We start from the raw sequence: 25,233 nt of genomic DNA on the forward strand, positions 1-25,233 counted from the left end.
GCATCCACGGCCACCTGCCTGGCCAGAGCTCCTTTTCCCGCAGTCAGACGCAGCAGCATCCCAGGACTCCAGAAGCAGCCCTCCGGGAAGACGCCCCTTTGGTTTATTTGGCTCCGGGGGCGGCACACGAGTCGGGTGCCTCACCTACCCACCCACCCACTGGCAGGAGTGACCCGTGCCTCGCCGGAGCACATTTTCCTGGGGGGTCAGTGCAGCCGCCTTGGCTTTCTGCAGAGCCACCACAGGGGCCGGAGATGGGCGCTGCAGGTGGAGACGGCGATCCTCTTGTGTCACTCGGGTCTCGCCCCGGACAGACACAGGCAGGGAAGAGCACGGCTCTGCCTCCCTCGCCCTCCTCTCCAAGAATCCCCGGGCGAAGGAACTGTAACCGAGCTCCAGGCTCTCCGGTGACAGCCCCCCAACTCTGATTGGTCCAGGGTGGCCCTCGGGGGCGGAGACTGGAGAGCCGGTATTAAAAATCACATGGGTAGGCTCCAAAGAGAAGCAGTAGCTTATTCAGTGGTTTCACTTGCAAAGGGTGCAGCTGGCGGCTGCCTGGGGCTTAGGGAGCCTGGGGATGGTTTACCCACCACTGGATCTGATCTTTTAACAGTATAATTGCCCAGCTTAAAATTCACCGACAGGTAAGCAAGACTTTCTCTTTCTCCTCCAACTTTTTAAGTTTCTCCTTTCAAAAAAAGAGAAACCTCTCAGTTTTCAAGTGCTGCTGTGGCACAGTTGCTCTCTGATGCAAACTAGAACAGATCAGCTGGAGAGGCTGCCTTTGAAAAGCAAGATCCGGTTCTAATGCTTGCTAGAATGGGCAGGAAGGACTTCAGATGTGTAAACTTCAAGCACCAGGTTCAGTCTTTGGTCTCGATAGCTTTGGCAAGAGTTGCAAGTAGATTTGGGTGGAATTGCTGAATCTGTGCTCCCAACTTGCACTGCATCAAGCTGCCTTTGCAATGAACTGTTTTGGGTAGAGGCTGGCTATGGATTCTGCCAGCTACAGTGAGCTCTGGATTATTTTTGCTTTTTCCTTTCTGGCCTGGGATTGCAAATATGCTGTGACTCAGGAATAGGTCACAGCATCTAAACCCTTAGGTCCTCACCATGCACTCAAACCTCTTTCACAACAGCCTAAAATATCACATACGGACTGTTCTTTTTCCAAGATGTACCAAAACCACTTGTGGATTTTTTTTGTTTCTTTTTACATTTTTTTTTTAATATTAAAAGCAAAACATTCTTCACGGCCTTACGTTCTCAGAGAGAGTGCATCTCTTAGGTTGATTCATCACAGTTTTTAAAAAATGAAATAAAAGAATAGATCATTTTGGCATTGCTGTTATATACCTTGCCATTTGAAAAAACAGTTTGTGCTGAAGCAGGAATGTTTTGAACTTGTAGCTGTTTCTACAGCTGGAAAGCTATTGTGAAAATTTTTTTAAAAAAGGATATACATCTCCCTTATCACTCTTTCTCCCACCCCCTCCCAACGATATTTCCACTTCACTCTGTGTGTGTGTTTTCAAGCTGTGTATATTTTCTCTATTCTGTCCCTTACCTTTTTGCATGGTTGCTTTTCCATCATCATCAGCTTGTCAGTGACCCTCTCCCCCCCCCCCGTGAAGACTCTGTCATTTGTAGTTACTTTGTCATCATCTAGAAATATCTTGCCATCTCCTCCAAAGAGGCAGGATATCAGATCCAAAGGTGTTCATCCCTTCCCCCTTTCCCACAAAGTTTTCCTCCATCCACTTCTTCCCCCCCCCCCGCCCCCAAACATTTTCATTGTTTTTGAAAAGAAAATGTTGATCCTATCATAGCAAGATGTTAGAGAACTCTGGGCACTGACTGCTGACAAAAGTGAAATTGAGTTGCAGTTAGTAGCCTACTGGTCATGGGAGATTGAAGAGACTACCTGAGCAACTTGAAGAGGTGTGTGTACTCTGATTTGTGCTCTGGCTCATAGCCGTTCTGTTTACCCAGAGCAGAAGACGGTAGCAGTTAAGTTCACTTAGCAACATGTGCCTTGCACAGCCTCAGTAGAGGCGTGTGGTGACAACTGGGGAATAGCTACTGTGTGCTCATTAATGGTCTCTCTCTTTCTCTCCTCTCTTAACATCTCAAATCTCTGATCAGCCTGAGACCTTTCTTTTTCTTTTGGACTTGCTTCTTTCCTGTTTCAGCACTGCAGTTTTCAGCCACTAAATGTTACTGTGTTTAATGTCAGGGGGCTGCTTGTGTTCCAGAGCTTTTGGCAAAGAGCAGCTTGCACACATTCAGAACCCATCATTTGTACATTTTTTTTTCCTTGACTCTGTCTGCACCTGCTTGCAAGGTCTGTAAATTTTTTTAAGCACCTTAAAGACCAATGCATTTTTTTTTTCAGCACAAGCTTTTGTGGATTGCTGTCTACTTCATCAGATGAATTGCTTTCCTCCCCCAAACAGACAGTGTGGTGGGGAATATTAAAGCTTATTTATATACTGGGCTTATTTATATTTAAATGGCTATATTGGCTAATAAAGTACTGTAGAAACTTTCAGCAATAGAGAGCCATCAGATTGGCACCATTTGCCCTTTCATCGCTGCTCCTAATCATAGTTGTGGCTTGGAGGAGCTTGATCTATACTACATCATTCTAGCAGGTGGGCTAACATTCAGCATATGTTTCTCTCCAACAGTGTGTGGGAAGCCTGGTGGTGGGCAGGAGAAGTGGAGACAGGTTGAAAGGGAGGGGGGACGACTGCAGACATCTGCCTATCTTTCAGTATTATGACTTGTTCCAGAAGACTAGGACAGGCACTGGTGATGCAAGAATGAATTGGCAAGGAACCCTGAAAGCTCTGGCTATATGAGCAAAGTGCATTGCCAGATATGATGTTGGCTATTCACTTTGGATAGTGAGGTTGATGTGACGTTTGTATCTCCGAAGGGTGTGTGTGCATGTGCATTTGTGACAGGCATACACCAAGAGGGGGCTGTTCAGAATCCTCTGAGACTAATCATTTCACTGCCAAGCTACATACCTGTAAAGCATTTTTACAGGGCCATATCCTGACTCATCCCAAATTCTATATCTGCGTTGTACATTTGAAGGAGAACCAGTTTAGTAATGAAACTGTAACAGTTCTGTGCCTGTATCCAATAAAATGAATATGTGTCAAAGATATGCAAGTATTTTCTAAATATTTGCAGAGCTTGATGTTGCTTGGATAAATTGCAGGAACTCTACCATTTCTTTTTGTTATGGGACTTAGGCTGCAATCCAATCCACACTTATCTGGGAGTAAGCACCTTTGGCTTTAATGGTACTTACTTCTGAGTACTTCTACCATCCTACACACTTACCTGAGAGGTAAGCCCCATTGAAGCAGATATGCATAGGATTGTGCTGCCATTTCTGTATCTGCTACTGTATTGTCATCACCCTTGTCTGAAGATTTCCTTGTGAAAATTAACCCCCTACCCCCACCTCTGCTTGTAGCTTTGTTACTTAAAGCAGCATGTGCCCTTTTTGTGTGCTTGTTAAAGGAAAAGAGATATAGCCAAAATTGTTACAAGTGGTGTGCCAGAATCTTGCTGCATGAGCATCTAGATGTAGTCCATCTGAAAGAAAAGAATTGCAACCTAGGTTCATGGTTTAAGTTTAGCCAAACTGGGTACAGGGTTTGTTTCCACAGGCAGTGGTAAAACTCTATTAACTAATTATACCATGCAAGTGTACAACATATGGAACAATTACTATTACTGGTAGTGGAAATCTGCCAATAATAGATACTTGATGCTATTTCTAGGATTCTAAATGTAGCAAGCATTTCATAGGAAGCTGGTATTATGTGTGAGTGATGCTTGGAATTCAAACAAATGCCCAGAGGTCAAGGTGGCTTTGGAAAGTCTCATATAGACATCACTTCAGATGTTATAGCTGGCTTGTTTTCTTCCTTTAAATCTAATGGAAAAACTATCCCCAGCACTATGTGCACAGTTATCTACTGTTTCCACTGACTAGGAAGAAAATGTAATTTGAACATGGGGGTGCAACATGATAGTGATTATAGAATGTGGTTACTGAAAAATGATTAATCTGCACACCAAGAAAGCAATTTTTCAATTAAGTTCTTATTTGGTGTAAACACAGACAGTAAATTGACTTCATCTTGTTTTGATCTTTAGGTGTGTTTATATGCCAACAGTAAAATAGTGCAAACACTGAAAATATTTTGCCTTGGAGGTTTAAATTCTAGTTGGACTAAAAACTAGATCAGAGGCTATAGGAAAACTGTAAGGTAATCAGGCCTTATGTACCAATATGTTAGAGCTGGTTAGGGCACATGCGCATACATGAATTGTCAGATGCTGCCAAACGATATCTTGCAATAAAAGACTTGCTGATAATTTCTTCTGAATTATCCTGATGAGTACTCAGAACCTAGGGATAGACTTGTACATCCTGCTAGACTTTCCATTTTGAATTATTGTGATATTTGCTTTCTGTTGTCAGTTAAAGTACAGTACTGTCTTTTATAAGGTTACTTTTGTCTGTGGTCCAAAAAATTAGACAGAAGTTTATACAGCACCATCTGATGGCATGTATTAGAGATCCCCTGACCTAAGAATGTTCATTTTTGTTTTTATTTGGGTGTTAGATTTTGAACTTGTTTCATATGACCCAATGTTAGTTTAGGTGGAACTATTTATTTTGATGATCTATGGAATTAAGTGAATGTTCATTCATTAAATTTCAGGAAGTGTATTGGATTTCCTGTTGTGCAAAAGTAATATAGTATTCCTTTTTTATTTAGGAGTACATTATTAAAAAGATGCCTTATATATGTCTTATGAAATAAACATGAGTGCTCTGAGCAGAGACAGGTAATAATTGTTAAAAATTGGCATGACTATTGCTTGTTGCCTGCTGAATTTTTAGATAGGGTATTTGGATCTTATGAAGTCGAAGGTTAGAAAGAATGACTTATTTCCCTAAAATAAGCTGAAACTTCTCTAAGGTTACAGTCCTAAACACTGAGAAGTAGGTTCTATTGAGTTCAGTGGGACTTACGTCTAAGTAAATGTGCTTAGGTTGAATAAACATGCAAGGATCTGATTACACATGATTTCTCTCTAGGGTTTTCTTTTTTAAATACACTCTTATGTACATAAGTGAGTCCAAGCTATATATGACAGTTCTTCAGCCTTGCAAATGCAAATTATAACCACTTCAGCCTGTTCAAACACTTGACTTGAGAAGTCTTATTAGATGAATGTTTTTATTCTTAGCACTAATTTTCATAAAATGACATTACACACACCATGCGGAAGCAAACTTTTGGATTGACAGGCTGGCAGTGTGAATATGAATTGGCTGCTTGTGGCTGGAGCTGCAGACCTAAACATGCTTACCAAGGGGTAGGTTCCAACAAACTTGGTAGGACTTATTAGCAGGGCCAGCCAAGTCATGAGACCAACTGAGCTGGTTGCCTTGGGCAGCAGGTTGGTGGTAGGCTGCCCATCTCTCTCTCTGTCTACATGCTTCCATTACTCCTCCTTCTCCTTCCACACCTTGGATTAGAAAAGAAACAGAGAGGAAGAGGAAATGTGGAAGGGGGGAGAATGCTGAGCTAGAACATTGGAGAGTGGGCGGAGCAGAGGTTGGCATGTAATTGGGTAAAGGGGGACAGCACTTGGCATGCCACCTTAGGCAGTCTTGGGAGACCCAGCTTCTTAGTAAGCATGCCGAAAATTGCACTATTAATAAGGCTATGCATCCTAATATGGGGCCTCCAGCTGTTGTGCACAGCCAGTGCTAAATCAGGGCCATCAAGTCTGCTCGCTAAATGCCCCAATGCATGCATCTCTTGACACAAAAGGTGCATTCTTGGCAAATGCTTCTGTACAGTTGCTCCCATGGTTTGGTTTGTATAGCAGAGGATATGCTTCATTTGCATTTTTTTAACCAAATAATTGTAACTTGTATTTAATGGGTGTGATTTTTCATTATGTAAATTCAGAGCTTCGTGAAGTTTGTATCTGCAGATTATTTCAGTGCCAACTTATTCATCTTGCAGGCAATTGTGTTACGTGGCACTCAAGACAAGGGTGAAAATTCAGGGCTGGCAAAGATCACCCATGGATCAAATTGCTTCCAGTCTTTTATAATCAACGTTCAGAGTATCCCACAAAAGTTTAGTATTGCCTCATGTCAGTTAGTGGAACTCTTCATGTTTTCTTACATGAGAATAAAAAGTTTCTATTAGTTTAGTGCTTCATGGATTTCTTTATTGAAACAAAATATTCAGGTATTTTTTTTTAGATTTGTATCTGATATGGAGGTAAATCCTGCAAAAGAGCAAACTTTCATCGTGTGCAAACAAATTAAAAACTGTTGCATAACGCTTCAAAAAAATTATCTCTTCCAGGAATCCCAAAATGATTTCACTAAGATCCAGTGGTAAGATAGCAGACAATGCATTTTCTAACTATTGCTGACTCAGTTTTTTTCCCTCTTGTTACAGGCCATGTTTCCTCGTAGCAGATGATTAGTTGCTAAGGTAGTTCGGAATATCCGAAGACTCTCCTCAGTGCAGTCGGGGACTGACGGAGACACAGCCTCTCCCTTTTTTCTTCTGAGTGTGTTCCACTAGAACATTCAAAACTGTTTCTCCAAAGGGTTCTGCAGAAACTCAGACTGTTTTCTAAAGCAGAAGCACCACAGTCCACAGTGGACGCAATGGGCAGCGTGCGAACCAACCGCTACAGCATAGTTTCCTCGGAGGAAGACGGCATGAAGCTGGCAACTATGGCAGTTGCCAACGGCTTTGGAAACGGGAAGAGCAAGGTACACACCCGGCAACAGTGCAGGAGCCGGTTTGTCAAGAAAGATGGCCACTGCAACGTCCAGTTCATTAACGTGGGTGAAAAAGGACAGCGTTACCTAGCAGATATCTTCACAACCTGCGTGGACATCCGCTGGAGGTGGATGCTGCTCATCTTCTGTCTGGCTTTCATCCTCTCATGGCTGTTCTTTGGTTGTGTGTTTTGGCTGATTGCCTTATTGCACGGGGACCTAGAGAAGACGGACAGGCCTTGTGTCTCTGAAGTGCGTAGCTTCACTGCAGCCTTCCTTTTCTCCATTGAAACACAGACGACAATTGGCTATGGCTTTAGGTGCGTCACAGATGAGTGCCCCATTGCCGTCTTCATGGTAGTCTTCCAGTCAATAGTTGGCTGCATCATTGACGCCTTCATCATTGGTGCCGTCATGGCTAAGATGGCTAAACCTAAAAAGAGAAACGAGACCCTCATCTTCAGCCACAATGCTGTAATAGCGATGAGGGATGGGAAACTGTCCTTGATGTGGAGGGTTGGGAACCTGCGCAAAAGTCACCTTGTGGAAGCACATGTTAGAGCTCAGCTCCTCAAATCCCGGATCACCACTGAAGGAGAATACATCCCCCTTGATCAAATAGACATCAATGTTGGGTTTGACAGTGGGATAGATCGCATTTTTTTGGTTTCACCCATCACCATTGTCCATGAAATAGACGAAGAGAGCCCTCTGTATGACTTAAGTAAGCAGGACATGGATAATGCAGACTTTGAGATTGTAGTCATATTGGAAGGCATGGTGGAAGCCACAGCCATGACCACACAGTGCCGTAGCTCATACCTGGCAAATGAAATCCTCTGGGGCCACCGCTACGAGCCTGTACTATTTGAAGAGAAAAACTACTATAAAGTGGACTACTCCAGGTTCCACAAAACATACGAAGTGCCGAACACACCCCTTTGTAGTGCCAGAGACTTGGCGGAGAAGAAATACATTCTCTCTAACACAAATTCATTTTGCTATGAGAATGAAGTGGCCCTCACAGGCAAAGAGGAAGATGACAGTGACAATGGGGTGCCTGAGAGCACAAGTACAGACACCCGTCCAGACATGGACCATCATAGTCAAGCAGGTGTGCCCTTAGAGCCTAGGCCGTTAAGGCGAGAATCTGAAATATGACTGAGAGGAGTGGTGTCCACTGTGGTTAAAATGTCAGTAATAGGGCACTCTGTCTTGACAGGTGGCCACAAGCGGTTTTTCAGATGACGGTACTGTTGAGTGGAGGTGGACATGCATCTCCAAGGAGGCAGGCTGGGCCGGTTTTCAGTGCTGGCTTCAGAGGAGGAACAGCAGAAGAGCAGACTTGGAACTTAAAGCACTAATGATGTCTACGCATGACTCGAAGGCACATATATGTTGTAGAATAAATTATGTATATATTTTTTTACAAAACTTGAACTTGCGGGCAAGCTTTAGTTGAGTTTTATCGTTTGTCATCTTTTTCCCCCCTCCCAGAATGCTTCTCTCTTGGGAACAAGAATGTTTTTAATGGCATAACAAAGGCAAGAAACTGCCTTAATTTTTTTTAAGTTGCTGCTAACTACATGAACACAAATTGTAATGTTTTTGTCGCAGTGTAGTATCTTTTCTCTCTTTCCTTTCTCTAAAAAGGAGATAAAACCCTCAGTGTTGGACTTGTTAGTTTCAAAGCTCTGTCAGTCAAAGTGACTGGCGATGCTGGGGATTCTGAACTTTTGTTGAGGCCAGTAGTTTGGTGGCTAGAATCAATTTCTCTCTTGTACTATCCAGTTACATAAGGAGTGTTACATAACACAAGGCCATGCAATAGCCTACAGCAAGAGTTTTTGTTTTTTTTAATTCGTGTTTGGAAATGGGATGGATATTTTTTTCATCTAAAATATATTTTAATTTCAGAACTACCTAAGTGAATACCAAAGAGAAAAATGCACACTTTTGCACAGTAAACTTTTTATTTAAGTAGAAGAGGCTGCTTTAACTAAACAGTAAAAAATAGGTTGACCTTAGACTATTTTTCCTTTCCAAAGGTCCTTATGTGTGGAGTATTTTTGTAATGCACCTTATTCAAAAGTAAAATTTCAGATACATCCAGGAGTCCTCTTTCTGCTCCCCCACATGGACAAATAAGCTTCTGAGTTTCTTGTTTTCTTAAAGAGAAATGTTGAGTGGAAGGGAGCAAATATATGTTCTTTTCTGTTTGCTAAACACCAGCAAGGCTGTGTAGAAGGTCAAGAGTCACATATACATTCCAACGTAGCTTCTAGAACCCTGTTAGAAGTGGAGCAGCATTTTAAGGGACTGAGCCAAATGCAACAGAGGCCATGATTGTGATCCAAATGACATCCAACATATTTCTAGTTTGAATTTGCTAGACATTGGGAAAACCATTGATTCTGCATAGACGTTGATTGGAGTAGGCATGCAACATGATGTCAGCAACAAGATGTCAGTGTAGCTTTTGGGGGAATGGCAGTTGGGCTGCTTCTCCTTCTATGGGCTAGGGTAGCAGAAATGTGTGCTACTTTGAGCTAGCTACTCCACTAGATAGTGGAAGGGGTCATTTCTTTGAAGGGAACAATACTGTAAAAGAGTTCCCTTTTTTGTTTTGGTGTTTTTTCTTATTACTTGATAAGCATCAATCAGATAATCAGTGGATGTAATATCTGAAGTGAAACCTTTGGAAAAACCTTTGTGGCCCTCTGCTGAACTGTGACTTTAATGGTATTTTTGGGTCCCTTGCCAAGAACGCTTTAAAAATTCTATGTGCCTCTAAGATCAAGTGTACCATTTTAGCTGCACCCATAGATTATAGACATGCAGCTCTCCAGATGGAAGGTGAGGGTGACACCCTGGGATCAAAACCTCTTTTACAGTATTGGATCTCACTGTATGCCATTAAAAATAGCTTGTTCTGGATCAAATGCTATTTGCTAATAAACATATGAGGAGGCCTTTGGCCCCTGACTGCCTGGTGAAAGGAGGCAAGTGCAGAAACGTGGCATTTCCCCGTTAGAATGGGATTTAACTTGAACCGAGAAGGTGGGTTCTAAGGTACAGGGATTGGATATTGCAAATGCAGGTAGAATGGGTTATCTTCCCTCTTTCCTAAGCCAGATATTGTTTATATACAATGTACTGAGGTTAATTCTAAAAAGGGGGGGACCTACATATGCACAGCATCCCGATTAGAGACTCTGGGTCAGAGAAGCAAGGAAAGCAATTGAATGTGACTTGTGCTGCTATTGTGATTTTTTTTGCAAAGGAAAAAAAAAGTGCAAACCAAAGAGTATTCAGTGACATGTTAAAAAAACGAGGGAGGAAATTACTCCAAAATGCACAAAGTTCCCACTTGCAAGACTTGAGATGAAACATTAAAGGGAAAGGTGGGTCAAGAAAGTGTTGAATATATTTGTTTAAAACACAGAAAGGGATTTTTCTAAAGACTAATTTCCTCTTTTTCTGGTGCAGAGTTAATTTTTTTCTTTTCTAAGATGCAGGGTTTTGTGTTTTTTTCAGAAATTTTTTAAAAAACAAAAATGTACTTTTTTATAAAGTTTATCAAGTATTTTCATATTTAAAGCCAAATGTAAATAGAAGTCCATTTAAAAAGAGAATGACAGACGAAAAGGCCATGATGGCATCAGTTAGAACTTACGATGCTACTGGTTAGCATGGTTTTTAGCAAATATTTGCAAGCCTTATGGGGTTTTCTAATGCTATGAGTTTTTTTTGTTATTTATTTAGGCATGGATGTTTAACTTGATCGTGTTTTTTTCCCCTTGCTATTGAAATCTTTACCTCCTTTTAGACTGCTGGAGACTGGATGAGAGTGGATAATGAATCTTGTTCTCTGCTGGATTATATTCTTATTTTCTTCTGGTAACCCTTTGTCTTTACCTGTTGGTTTCAGCATGTGCAAACTGCTCGGCAGAGGGAAAAAAAAAAAACATTCATTGTGTATATCATGGTACCTTCTGACCCTTAACTGTTTTCAGAATTACTTTTAAAAAAACATGCCTTGGGAGGTTTAGCTTAGGTTCCATGATGGCTGTGAAGTTTCAGATATGGGATATATTTTAGTAACTGAATATTAACAAAATATTCAGTAACAAAATATCAGCAGTTCAGGCTGATGGTGCAATCACTGACAATTCAGATTTATGTGAAATTTCCTATTGACAGCACTGGAATGTGGGTTGCACATGAAAGCCACATTTACTGGAACTGAAACGATAAGCCATAATTTTCTTCTTGAAGGGAGCTCCTTTTTCTTTTTCAGAATGAAAAATCTTACACAAGGCGCATGCAAGAGAGGCAATGAACATGTATTGCTTCTATGTGGTCTGATAACAAAATCACTGCATGGATATGTTGCTTTGGATCTACTCCACAGTCAGCTTATTCATCTCATCTAATTCTATTGCACTTGCTTTCATTTGGCAAAGACAAAGGGTTTCGATTCTATATTTCTGTTCTTCTGTTTTGGGGGTTGGGAAAGAGGCAGGATTACAAAGAAAACTGAGAAGTACTGTAATGTCTTTAAAAAAATGTTTGGCTGCTGTTGACTATTTTCAATAAAGCTGCACAGGCAACCTGAGAGATCTGTCTTTGTTCTCTCATAAATGGATTTTCTGTCCTGCAGCTGTTTGTAAGGTGAACAAACATATAGGCATTTCGACAATCGTTCTCCCTTACTATTTTCCTGTTTGCAGCCTTTTGTATCAAAGTCTTCCTAATGTACTGCACAAATCATGGACTGTACAGATTTATATATATATATTATATATATAATGTCTAATTTTATTATTTCTAAATAAAAAATAAAGTATTCTTGCACATGTATGTCAAATCTCTAAAGAGGTGTCACTACATAACTGTATGGTCATGCTGTCTGACTAAAACATACCCAAATATGGTTTTCCCATTAGCTTTCTTAAATTACTCTATTGCACCATGAACCTGTAGCATATTATGCATCATGTAGCATAAACCTGTTTTCTGTCCAGCACAAGATTGGGGCCAGAATCGACTCATCAGGAGGCAAGGGGAAACTCTTACCCCCTGGTAAGTCATCACAGCCCCAATGGGTCTCCTCAGACCTGCACCACCTCAGAAGGTGCCATAAGTCCAAAGAGAATGGAGTGGCTTGGAGCTGTTCTGTGCTGCTCGGGGAAGAGTGTTGGAATCCAGCATAACTGCAGGATCCCAGCTCCGCCTGCCCACTCCCCAAAACACCCCCTGCCCACTCTTGCCCCGCCCTGGAACATCTCCCTCCCATCTCCTCTCTGCCTCCTCCCCAGACCCCTGCATCAGCCAAGCTCAGCCAACGCAACCTTCCCTCCATGCGTTGGTGCAGAGGCTGGATGCAGCCTCCGTGGGCCAGCGTGCATCCCTGCACCGACCCAGGGGACACACAAGGAGGTGCAAACATGCTTTATGGCACGTTTACGATTCTCCTGGTCCGGTGCATGGGACTTGCCTAACCAATCATTAGGATTGCGCCCTTGCATATCTAAGATATGTCTCTGAAGGAAGTAGCTCAGTAGGACTTACAGGAGTGTATATAGCAGCAAGTCTCAAACTTGTAAGTCTCTGGAGCCCTTTACACTTCCCATGGAGTCTTGGGGGAGCCCCACTGGCACATGTGTGGGGTTCCGGGGAACCCCAGAGCACTGGAGGTTGCGTAGAGTGGCACAACACTGAGCAGATGGCTGCCACTTATGGTGTGCTCATGGAGCCCTGGAAGAAGTATGAGGAAGCCCCTAGGAGCTTCTAGGAGCACACTTTGCTCCAGATGCAAGGGAAGGCACCAGGATGCAGGTTGTGTCTTGTTGTCTTGAAGCATTTGGTGGGTCACTGTGAGACAGAGGAAATTGGCCTAAATGGCCTTTGGCCTGATCCAGTGGGGCTCTTCTTATGTTCTTATGTACTTTGAGAAACGCAGATGTATGATTGCAGCTTTACCCTTACAGAATAAGTGCTGAAAGTCGAACCTATTTCTTTTGCTGGTGACAACCAAGAGCAGTGGGGTGTCAAAGTATTTTTGTACTTATTGAAAGGTGGATGTTGTTTATACCACATTGGCTTTGATCACCATCCTTCTAAGTATCATTCTTTTTGCAGCCTTCTCGAGATGGTTCTTGATAAAGAGTCAATTTTCTTAGAACCCTTGGGTAGCCTTGGTGTTATCTGTCTCTATAATACACAAGGGCTGGATCTTGGGAGATTTGCAATATGCTGCACTGTATTTGAAGACAAAAATGTGTCTTTCATGGCTTATTAAATGGAAAAATATTCAGAAGTCAGTTTAATTTTGTATCTCGAGGGGTCCCCTGTAACCCTATTGTCTGTTCTTCTTCTAGGCAGGACAAAGATGCAACTCCTCCAGTTGCTGATATAGCAGTACTACTCATCCTTCCTTCCTCTCCTATCTGCTGTGGTGAACTGGATTCCTCTCTGTTTTGCATCAGGTGGAAGAGAAGGGAAGGCTTTTGGTGAAAGGACCACAACATGTTTTCTGAATTGTAATTATAGATAGAGAGCTGCAGTACTTGAGGTGAGGGGGGAAAATCCGTTGTGCAAACAAATACTGTTGTTCAATCTTGGTGCTCATTCTGATGCATATATACTTGACTGTAGTGAATTTGTAGGTATTTATTAATAACCCATTTCTGTTCAGCCCACAGGTGTACACATTTGATCCCTGTTGTGTACATGCAATGTTGGGCAGAAATGGCTTAAGGGATGAGGACTGGATTCTCTTATATGGTGTATGCGCAGCTGAAATGAAGAAAATATTCTCAAGCATAATTCATAGTTATATGCAACACCAAATCAATATTTTTCCAACTATTGTGTTGACTTTGGAGTTGGTGTTTAGGGAATGATGTAAATATATACAGTAACTAGCAAGTTGATCTCAACAATATTGCCATAAAGTTCATCAGCACTATTTAATAGCTGCTTAATGATATCATTTCAAAATAGAATTTAAAAAGAAAATACTTATTTACTGCAGTTTGAATTCATGTGACATTTTGCTTCAGCACACATACATTCATATACAGTACCCCCATAGTAAAGTGAATAACATGCAAATATATTACCTCAAAGCCCATTTCCAAATGCTTTTTTAAAGCCAAACAATGGAATCCTATTATTTCGCTATCAATCTGGCAATAAGATGTTCCTACCATTGCAATACAACGCTTTACTAAAACAATTCGTTGTTTTTCCTGCTCCAATCCGTCGTGATCATATTACCACAACATCCCCCTCCCAGTCTTTTTTTTTTTACTCCTTAGGAGAAAATCTCTGGCACTAGTAATTTGTCTCCATGCCAAATAAAATTGCTTACCTCACTGAGAATCTTCTGTGAACAAATGTGGTTTGTGTGTGCCCCACAGATTCACACAGGTGTGTTTGTTTTGCTTCAGGACAAATATGTGAAGTGGACCAATGTCTTCATATACTATTTCTTTAAAGGAACAGTTTGTGTCAGAACAAGGTATACAATGCACCCTAGTACATGCTTATACCACACAAGAGGCCGGATGCATATCGTATCCCACAGCACATGGTCTCAAAGTCCAAAATGTCACAAGAAGCTTGTACAGAATGTATTCTTGCCACTGTGGACTCCCACAATGTGTTTTTTCCTCACTACACACATCTTTTGTAAGGGACATTGTTTTCGCCTAGGTTTCAGGCTCAGGGTGTCTCTCTGAAATCTATCTGCTCACTTCAGCTATTTGTTTGCACTTTGAGTTTCATGATAGACTATAAAGGAGGGCAGAGGGACCTATAGCAGGGCCTGAAAAAATTCAAAGAGCATGGGAAGGTTCAAGTGGATCAGGCCATAGGCCCATCTAGTCTGGGCACTGTGAGATACAGGAAGCTGGACTAGATGGGCCTATGGCCTGATCCAGCGGGCCTATTCTTATGTTCTTAAGTGGAGGAAGGTGGTCCTGGAAATATCCTGAACCCAGTCCAAGTAAGGCTTTAAAGGCCAAACCAGCACTTTGAAGTGAGTCCATAAAGCAGCCAGAAGCCAAGCAAGGGAGGCTGCAGACTTTAATGCATTGCACACATGAACTAAAGCGCCTATCATGGGGGATTATCTGTACCTGTGGGCATTAAGTATAATTGTAGGTTGTTGTCCTTATTCTACAAGAGTTCAACTATGTATAAAATGAATGTACCTCTTATCAGACAACAGCTGCATCTCTGAAAAGCAGAAGGTCTACAACCCTTAACTGAAAAGCTGTTTAATCAGGAGACTCTAAGTGAAAAGACAGAGACAGACTGTACTGCTGGGGTACTGGCAATGGTTTACAACAGGAACCTGTACTGCATTGCCTTTCCAAACCACTTGCCTCCTTTGCATGCTTTATAGAGGTCTCCAAGACCTATGACACTGGCCGATATCTCTCTTTATTGGCATAATAAAGTAGCTGCTTGACATCGTTACCATAGAAACCAGGGTTAGATACAAACATGCAAGTCATGAATCTTAGGGCTGCTTCACAAATTGTGACACGCTGGGTTACTGCACCTTGTTTTTTGGATGAATACATCAACATTTCTCAGACCTTTCAATGTATCTACTAAAGTTTCCAAAAGGAGGTCTGAAAACATTGAGTGATATCATAGATTTTGAATGTCATGTGTGTTGTGGTTCAAAGGAAAAGCAACATTTCCCTAGGATTATGTAGTACAAATCTATGCCAGAGATGTTAAGAAAAGTTCAACCCAGCTATGGCAGGTGTGAGTGTCCCACCCACAAAGTACTAAACTGTACACTGCTGCACGTATTAGTTGTCATTCAACAGCTGACATCCAGCAAGTGTTGAAGAAGCAACATATTTTGTACCTCCTATTCATTCTAATGGGGTTTGCACAGGAGCCTTTCTTAGTGCATTGTGTTCGATGCATCTTCTGCACCTTGCATTTCTTGGGCCTTCACTGACAGTAACAGATTTTCAGAGATCAAGGAGTCCTTGGGACACTTTCTGGCTCTTCAGTTACATTATTAAGCAGTAAGAGAATCTCTAGTATCACATTTTAAGCCTGCTTGCAAGCTCCAATGTTATGAAAACATTGACGAACAGCATCTCCTTGCATGGATTTCCTTCTTTGTTTGTCATTTTTGAAAGCGAAGGTGCAATCTTGCATACCTACGTAAGAATAGCCACAGTTAATAAAGTAGGACTTTACTTCTGAGTAAACATGTACATGAACGTGCTTAAATCTCTGAGGTTTTTGCACACATTACCATGTAATTAGGAGAACATGTTCCATTCCTGATTCTTATTGCAGTTTCTCAAACTGTGGGTCGGGACCCACTAGGTGGGTCGCAAGCCAATTTCAGGTGAGTCCCCATTCATTATAATATTCTATTTTTAATATATTAGACAATGCTACCATGGTATGTGACTGCATTTGGAGAAAGTTACAGACCGGTATTTTTAACAAGCTATTATGTATATTCTTTTAACAATGATAGTAAATGGGACTTACTCCTGGGTAAGTGCAGGTAGGATTGTAGCCTAGGATTGTTAAAAATGTTCCTGCTTGATGATGTCACTTCTGGTCATGACATCACTTCCGGTGGGTCCTGACAGATTCTCATTCTAAAAAGCAGGTCCCGGTGCTAAATGTGTGAGAACCACTACATTAAGGATTTATTGGGGGAACACTTAAAGAAAAATTGCCACAGTGTCCTCCCCCAGGCTCAACAAGGATTTACAAAAATTATTATTGTTAGGAACAACTTATGGATATCAATAGCTAATGACAGGCAATAGCTAAGTGCCAGTCATTTGCATGAAAATCAATGCTCAGACTTTAAAATCCTGGGGCAACTTCAGTTGTTTCACTAACCATCTCTCAGAATGGAGGCTCTGTTTATCCCATGGAAGCTGTTTTTCAGAGGCAGCCTCCCTCCCTCCTTCACCTCATCCTCCCCCCTCATTCCTGCCAAGAAAGGATTAGACCACAGGGCTTAACTGTCACTATACAGTGTTTAGCTGAGGAAAGGCGAGCTCCTGCTTCAGCCTTGCAGAAGGACAAGGTGGCCCCACACCCTCCCCTTTGGCTTTGTGCGAGTAAAGAAGAAACCAGGCTCCCTCAGGATCTGAAGGAAGAAGGTCACCTCTAGAGGCTGGTTAATATAAAGGAATATAAACTAGGAGTGCTATTTTTGGTAAGCTGACCTGTGCAGCAGACCTTTCCAAGGTTTTGCACGTGTGTGTAACTCGGGTGCTCCTGACAAGCACGCACACTTTTATTTTTTTTACATTTGTATCCTACTCTTTCTCCAGTGAGAATGAGCTGAGGGTGGTGTACATGTATGTGATCTGAGACACAGCATGTGCGGGTTGCCGCCCGCACTAAAAGGGGCACCTGTGTCCTAGTCTTTCAGATCATGCTTATCTCTTGTTGTCTCCCCAGAAATGATGCGAAGATGGTTCCCCCCCCCCCCACAGATGTTCTGTCAAAAGCAATCTTGAGTAGGGTGGAGACTCTTGCTTGTTTGTTTAAATGACTTCTATCTCGACTTTCTCTCTTAGTAAAGGGAGCCCCCTCGGCATTGTGCTAAATAGAGAAAAAAAAATGAAATAAAAAAGCAAGCAAGCAAGCAATGAAATTAAAAGGACAACCACTGTGAACTATCATAAAGAACAGTGCATTTAAAAAAAAACAACAAAACAGAATATGGAATACCAACCACAAAACCCAAAAGCAACTAACTAAGAAGGGAAGGACATGTGGAAAAGGAAAGTCCTCAACCCTTGCCATAAGGCTAACAGGGAAGGGGCAGTTCTTAATCTCACTGGGAGGGAGTTCCATAATAAAGGTGCCACCACAGAGAAGGCCTGCTTTCCATTGTCATAAGTCTGGTCTCTGCCAAAGGTACCACATGAACCACTACTCCTCCAGTGAACCTAGGGGATAGGTAGGTTCATATGAGAGAAGGTGGTTCTTTGGATATCCTAGCCCCAAGCCAGATAGGGCTTTAAAGAGTAAAACTACCACCTTGAATTGGGCCCAGCATCAGCATCTTTGAAGAAGAATTGGGTGATATCCTTTGGTGTTGTCCCTTCAGTGGTGACCTGCTGGTGAACCACCCCACAGGCTGGGCTGGGGCCAAAAATATCACCATCAGAAAATTGCAGTTCAAGGGGCAAGTTCAACCAGGTCAGAGCTGGTGGATCTTCTTTTGCTGTTATTGCTCTCCTTCCCAGCCAAAGGCAGAGGGTGATGGCAAGGCCTTTGGATGCTGTTCAAGGGCTGGGGTGTTGGGCCCCGTCTGATGCACAAATGCAGAATCACACTAATTAAGGTCAATGTTAAGGCCAGACCCAGCAAGTCCCATTTTCCCACTCCTCCAAGGATAGAAGGAATAAATTTTATCTCCACAAGAACTCTAAGGGCACAGTCCTAACCAGGTCTACTCAGTAAAGTAAGTCCTTTTTTGTGTTCAGTGGGGTTTACTCTCAGGAAAGGATGGTTAGGATTGCAGCCTATGAAGGTTAGGCTAAGAAACTGTAACTTGCCGAAGACAATCTAGTGAACTTGCTGCCCAAGAGAGTGATTTATTTTTTGCACCTGTTCTTCCCACATCCACACTCATCACTCAAGCTGCTAAATTACACTGCTTAGAACTAGTTCCGGAGTACTCTTTCCCTTGCGCTGAACAGGGCTAGGCTTACATGTGGAAACCAGGGTGACCAGACACCCTCTTTTTCCAGGTCATGTCCTCTTTTTCAGCCTTGTGCCCTAGAAAAGAACTTAAATGTCCTCCTTTTCCCTGTGAGCAGGCTGCACAGAGCCTTCTTGTAATTAATAAATTATATGTAATATAGTTTTAAGTTTAATAAAAAAAGTAATATAGTGTTTAACAACATGAAAATATATGAGTGGTTTTTAGCTTTTACTTTGCCTTGTCCTGCATTTTCCTTGGATGTCCTACATTTTGGGATGCCTAGTCCTCTACTGCGGTTATGACATCTGGTCACCTTGTCCTTATCACATTTTCAAACTTGATTTTAAATATTTTGTACTTCTGTAGAATGACTCAGAGCCCAATCCTGAGGTCCGCGGCACGGCTCCGTGCCGCGGACCACATAGACAAACATGCCATAAGGCATGTTTGCAGGGCCCACTGCCGGGCTCCCGCTGGAGCTAGCCCAGCACCAGCCGGAGCTGGGCTAACGCGTGGAGTGGCCCGGGTTCCGCGACTTGGCGGTTGCCCGGACTGCCGGGCTGCGGAATGGGAGGCAGGGGCATGGCCGGTGGCATGGGGGAGGCGTTCCGGGGAGGGGGGAGGCCGGCGGGAGGTGTGTCAGGGGGAGAAGTGGATCCGCGGAGCTGAACTCCGCAGGATCCCAGGCGCTCGTGCAGGGCTGCACGCCCTACATGAGCGCCTTTACTTTAGCGCTGACCTTTTGGTCGGCACTAAAGAGAGTAGCCTCATTGCGGGGCTGCTTCCCTTACTCGGGGGAAGGGGACAAAGACAAACTTCCCCTTCTCCCAAGGTGCCTCCCGCGGTAGTGCGGGAGGCGCAGGATCTGGCAGCAGCCCTCCACAGAGCCGCCTAGCCTGGGAGCTCCGGGCAGCTCAGGATTGGGCTGCCCATCCCTATTTATACTTATTCGTTCTTTAAAAATAAATTTAATATCATGGTATTTATTTTGGTTTTTAATGTCAGAAAACAGCTGCTGGTCAGATTCAGGAAGTTTAGCCCAATGTGGTACAGATTCTCCATTAGGGTACAGTATGACATTTCAATTCATATAGATCTTGTCTGATCTTGGAAGCTAAGCAGGGTCAGGCCTGGGTAGTACTTGAATGGGAGACTGCCTGGGAATACCGGGTGCTGTAGGCTTATACCATAGTCTTTCGAGACCGAAGGTTGCCAACCAACCAGAAAGAACCAAAGGCAAAATGGTTTAGTGGCTCTCCAATTCATCCCAGAAATCAGCACGCTGTATATCATTCATGTTAACTTTTATTTAAACCACATTTGAAGGATCCAAGTACTAGTAAGGCCAACATGCCAAAGCTCCACTGAAAATAACAGCAGGGCATAAATTATTATGCAATGAGGTTGCAGGCTGAACCAGCATGCAGTGTTGCTATGTGCTGTTCCTGGCTTTTTAAACCCATACATTGGCTATATCCACTCCAGTGGCTTTTACAATGGTGTTGCATTAGCATTATGGGACCTGAATAAACAAATGCAATCTGTCCTTTTCTCATTCTGATTCTCACCCTCACTATGAGCTCTCATTGCATGTGACATTGTCTGTGTTTGCATTTTCATGAGGTGAAATTGCCTGTTAAAAGCAGCTTCATGTCATGGGGCTCATTTGAAATGCTCAACATGTCCAGTGTATGCCTGTATTGCTCACTTTCTGGAGATTTAGTTTCAAATGGTGTTTGATGACTACCACAGAACTGTTTTGCATATCAACTGAAAAGGGGAAAAATAGATTGGAACATAGCTGTGGGATATGATTGTTCATGTCTTCAGTAAAGCCAGATGAAACAGACAGAAACTAGAAGATACTGAATCAGCAAAGGTCAGAAATGGCACTGGAATTAAGACAAGATATGAGGATAGGAGGAGGTTCTTCTGTCCAAATAGCTGAGAGGAATGTGCAAAACCCAATAAACTCTAATCTAAATGACATTTGTCCAAACATGTCTCCATGTCACTGCTGTCCTCACTGACAGCCAATTGCCTCCGAAGAGCAGTCTGGGGGTAAATTGATAATTTGTGACAGGTACAAAGGAGAGACAATAAGGAATCGTAGCCAAGCTGTAAAAGGCAGGTGTGATTACAGAAATGGAGAATGTGTGCACCACAGTAGACTGCATGTGAAGTCATCAGGCCTCTGTCTTCACATGTGAGAAGCCTTCAAACATCTTTAGAGCAAGGTGGGGAGATTTCAAGAGAAAAGGCAGCAGGCAGAGTGGCAGCAACTGTTACCCTGCACATGCCTGATCTCTTCTGATCTCAGAAGCTAAGCAGGGTCAGGCCTGGTTAGTACTTGGATGGGAAACCGCCTGGGAATACCTGGTGCTATAGTCTTATACCATAGTCTTTCAAGACTGAAGGTTGCCAACCAGAGGTGAGTGGTGATTGCTCTGCCCTCTGTCTGCACTCTGCTTTTCCTCATCAGCCTTCTCCCCAGGTTGTATCCCGTGCCTGCTCTTTTGTCTGTGCCATGGTCTCATCTGCCACTTTCTGATGAGGTCCCATTCCACTCCAACACACTGGCTTCTGCTGCAGCCGATATGCATATTACCCATGTTGACTCTATGGAGCTGTCATAATCAGGCTGTACCTGGCACCGCAAAGTACAAATTCTATCAGCTGTGGAAGTCAGACTTCCAGCTGTTCTTGAATCAGGATTAAGGTGTTCCTTATTACTTGCTTTAGAATAGCAATTTTTTTCATTTGTTACAGCAACAAAATTCTTTATGATTTTATCTTTTTTTTTTTAACCAACCAGCCTTCCCTTTTCTTCCCTATCATAAATAAGATGAGTACAAAATGTCTTGCCCTACTAAGAAAATCATCACTGCAGCAGTAAGGATGCCTCCATTTTTTTTTCTCTTGCCTGCTAGTCAGCTCCCACACATTTTTGGACCTGATTAAAAACAAGTACTGTATATGATTTACACCACAGGGAGCTGGTAATGATGCTTTATTTTTTCTCCAGACTGGCTTGACTTTTGGGGTATTACGTAATTATCCTGTATTGTAAAAGAAAGGCTCACAAATTTGTGCAATGAGTTTTAGGGAAATATGCCATCACATTCATAAAGGAACTTTTACTTCCGCTCAACAGGCAGGCCTCTGTCTCCTGACGTAAAGCCTTAAAGAAAGCCTTCCAGAATAAAAGTGTTTTCAAATGCTGGCTAAAAACAAGAAGTAGAGAGTTCGTTGGATGTTCCCAAGGAAGACATTTCACAACTGTGCAAACATCACTGGAAAGGTCCAGTTCCTGGTACCAACTGGATCTTTGCTAATGATGCTTATCTTACAGTCAAGGCCTCTGATGCTTATCTTAAAGCCAAACTGGTTCCTTAGAGTGAGGGCAAACTTCCAGCTCAAGCCCAAGCCCAAGCCCAAGTGATGTCCAAAGCAGCTCTTCCTTCCTGTACTTCCTTCCAAACTGCAGGAGCTCAGCACCTTGCAGGGCAATTAGCAACTATCTGATCTTTAGATAGATAACACTAGTGAGCCATAATAGGGTCTTCAGAAGAACTTGTGCAAAGTCTTATGCAAGAACAGGCACAAACAGAAGAAACTGTCTAGAATTGTCGCACAGCAGTGGTGCAACTTGGAATGTCACCCAGTGCCACCTTGGTTGTGCCACCTCTGCACAGCTACAAGGAAAGAAAAAAAGCAGCCACTTAACAGTGGCGTGGTTTCGTCTATTGCAAAAGTTCAGGATTTCTGGTTTGATTCAACGGGGCTGTGCAAAAGAATGAGCATTTTTGTTTACGTGGTCTCTGTAAATCAAACTAGAAGTCCTGCATTTCCATTATCTGGAAAAATTGTGCCTTAAGCAAGGCAAGGAAGTGGGTGATCCACTTTCTGCTTACTTTTAGCAAGCAGAAAGAGGATTGGGTGCATCCACAGCAGGCTGGAGAGAATTGATGGTGGTGGCAGTCTCAGGGTGAGGGGCACCCCTAACTTCAGACCTTTCATTGCCCCCACAATCTGCTACTGATGCAACCCACATCATCTTACCTAATGGATAGACTGCCCCTGCTCCTATAGCACTCTTACATTAAGCTAAAAACAACATTTCTGTGAAATCTCTCACACTTGTATCGACTGAGCATAATTTCAGCTAAAAAATGTTTACATCTAATTGATTAACTCTTGACCTTTTCTTTGAAATCAGTGTGATTTTGCAGTCGGCCCACTTTGGTTAATATTCCTTTCTCTTGCACTGCATTCTGTCGATTCTTTGTCAGTCCTGAAACCCAGAAATTGTATCTTAATGCTGCTCAATACTAAGGGGAATGCACAAGTGGGATAAAGCTTGCTAGGCCACAAAATGAGTGCTCCTCAACTGCAGCGGCATCACTATTTGCATTGCAACAGCTAATCTAGGTACTAAAGGTTAGGTTGCCTTGGGTCTACCTATGTTTAATAGATAGTACCAAATGAATTTAGAAGTTTCACTCAAATGTTGCTTTTGGTATGGGAAAACTTATAGGCACGAGTGAGTAACGGATCTGATTGCATCTGTTTTTGGAACCAGGTACCTCAGATTCTGAAGGAGAGGCTTTGTAGAAAGAAGGAAGGAACATTTTGCTTTCAGGTTTTGTTCTCATAAAGTTCTATAATTAGTCTGTTCGTGGGCATTAAATTTTTTCTGCCAGGCAACAGATTCCCCCCCCCCCCCAAGTATATCTTTTATCCTTCCTGAAGAGGAAAAATGGTTTGTAGAATGTTGGTGTAAGCATTGGGCGTATAAGGAATATGCAATTAATGTTTGGAAATATTAATAGAAACCAAGAGATAGTTGAAAGTAAAATATCAGGGTTGGTTGTTTTTTCCCCCTTATACTCAGAGAACAATGTTTAGCCTTAGAAGGCAGGGCTGTATTTAATTGCAGGCTACTAAAGAACAATGTATGTCCCATACTTTGTTTCCTGGGAATCCAACATGAAGAACTGTTTTGATTGTAGAAAAGAATATGAGGTAAGAATATGATTCTCTCTCCCCCCCCAGCTCATAATTATTTCTAACATATCTACTGTGGTGTGAAGAGGCCTCCCACAACTTGCAGTACACACAAGCCTCTTTTGCAACAGAGGCATGTCCGAGAGGCACAATGATGCAGGTTGCATTAGCAGCATTTTGCAGGGGGTGTGTGGGTTGGGTACAAGAGTTGTGGATTTGGGGTGTTCACTCTGCATCTGCCACTACCACTGCCGTTGTGCCACACTGATGTGCTTTCTTCTCACTAAAAGTGGATCATCCAATTCCTGTATCATGTGTGTTTGTTTGTAGCAATACCTGGGCAAAGGGCTGTACACCTTTTAAAATTGTGTTCTAGTCTCTGTCTTGATTCTTGTTACCCCTATTTACTAACTTTTCCTCTTTAATGGATAGCAATCACAACCTCTATAATATGCTGACATGTGACTTGGATGACTCTTTTTTCTTCTTGCATGATGACTCTTTTTTCTTCTTGCATGAAAAATAATTATATATTTATTTCATTCCTTGATATTGATTTAATATTATGTCATCTTCTCAATCCCAGTTCACTGAATGTATTTGGGTTTTTGTGTATTGTATACACATTAGGGCTTTTCTGGCACCTGAAACATAGTCCCTCACATTCTACAACTTTAGAAACTTAGGATAGGAGATACATGAGGGGCAGAAGGACTTCTGTTCAAAGATATCATGCAAATTCCCACTGCACACACAGGATTTCTCAAGTACTTTTTTTGGTTCAAATATATGTCACCCTTCCCACCCCCCAAGAATACAATTTTTCACATCGCCAACCCGAAATTCTTTCTTGTTATGTTCATTGTGTTATTGTCTCAATTATTGTCCATTGAAATGCCAAACTCTAAAAGTGCACAGACTTCAGGTGGCTTGAGATCCTGCCACTTCCTCATGCTTGCTCCAATCTCTCAAGGATTGTGTTATTTACTGTGACTGGTTGTTAACTCATTTATGCAAACAAGTTCACTATAATATACTGTATACCAAAATATAAAATTACCCATTGCTTAGATTTGAGATTTCAGGGAAGAAAATTGTGTTTAGCTGGAGAAAGGTGGGGGGGGGGGGGAGAGAAAGTTACAGAGTTCACTTTTGTTTAAGATTAGCTAGGTAGTAGCATTATTTTCTAATGTTCCCTTCTTTCTCCCTGAACACTGTTGATGCCCACTTGATACATGCTAGCCCCAGTGTTCTGCCATGAATTCTTCTGCATGCAATTCAGACTGAATATTTAGCTTCCTCCCAGGTCTTGCAACAGTGTGAGCTTTCGCAGACCGAACAACCCTAATTTGTATTTGCTGCATGTCATCATCCTGATGTCACCCTTTCTGTCACTGGTTTCAGTATTCCTTTACTGAATGCTGGCTACTGATGTGAAATACAGGATCGAAGATCCACTGATAGGGTTATGACTTTATATATGTGACCTTCTCCCTTAGTTGACTCACAGCCCAAGGCCTTTTTCCATATCATCCATGTTCAGGTTGTTTCCTTTGTTTCCAAGGCTAGTTTCCATTGATTAGCCTTATGGATTCACATTAGATCATTGTCACACACTCTTTGTTTTTTTAAAAGTGCAAAAGAA

The 25,233-nt window shown here is 42.3% G+C and overlaps 1 protein-coding gene and 1 pseudogene across 1 annotated transcript; both read left to right on the plus strand.

Annotated features, from left to right (window-relative positions):
- Positions 1-520: 520 nt before the first annotated feature.
- Positions 521-11,710, plus strand: KCNJ2 (potassium inwardly rectifying channel subfamily J member 2). The gene is made up of 2 exons (XM_066613376.1): positions 521-644; positions 6,522-11,710. The coding sequence occupies exon 2, from the start codon at positions 6,737-6,739 to the stop codon at positions 8,012-8,014; it is 1,278 nt and encodes a 425-aa protein (XP_066469473.1). The 5' UTR covers positions 521-644; positions 6,522-6,736; the 3' UTR covers positions 8,015-11,710.
- Positions 11,711-20,855: 9,145 nt separating this feature from the next.
- Positions 20,856-20,972, plus strand: LOC136643372 (5S ribosomal RNA; annotated as a pseudogene).
- The last annotated feature ends 4,261 nt before the right edge of the window (positions 20,973-25,233 follow it).

This window comes from Tiliqua scincoides, chromosome 2 (assembly GCF_035046505.1).
Source record: "Tiliqua scincoides isolate rTilSci1 chromosome 2, rTilSci1.hap2, whole genome shotgun sequence".
NCBI classification, from domain to species: Eukaryota; Metazoa; Chordata; class Lepidosauria; order Squamata; family Scincidae; genus Tiliqua; species Tiliqua scincoides.

Excerpts from the sequence above, each read along its gene's own strand:
- KCNJ2 (XM_066613376.1), top strand. The coding sequence starts at position 6,737 with ATGGGCAGCGTGCGAACCAACCGCTACAGCATAGTTTCCTCGGAGGAA.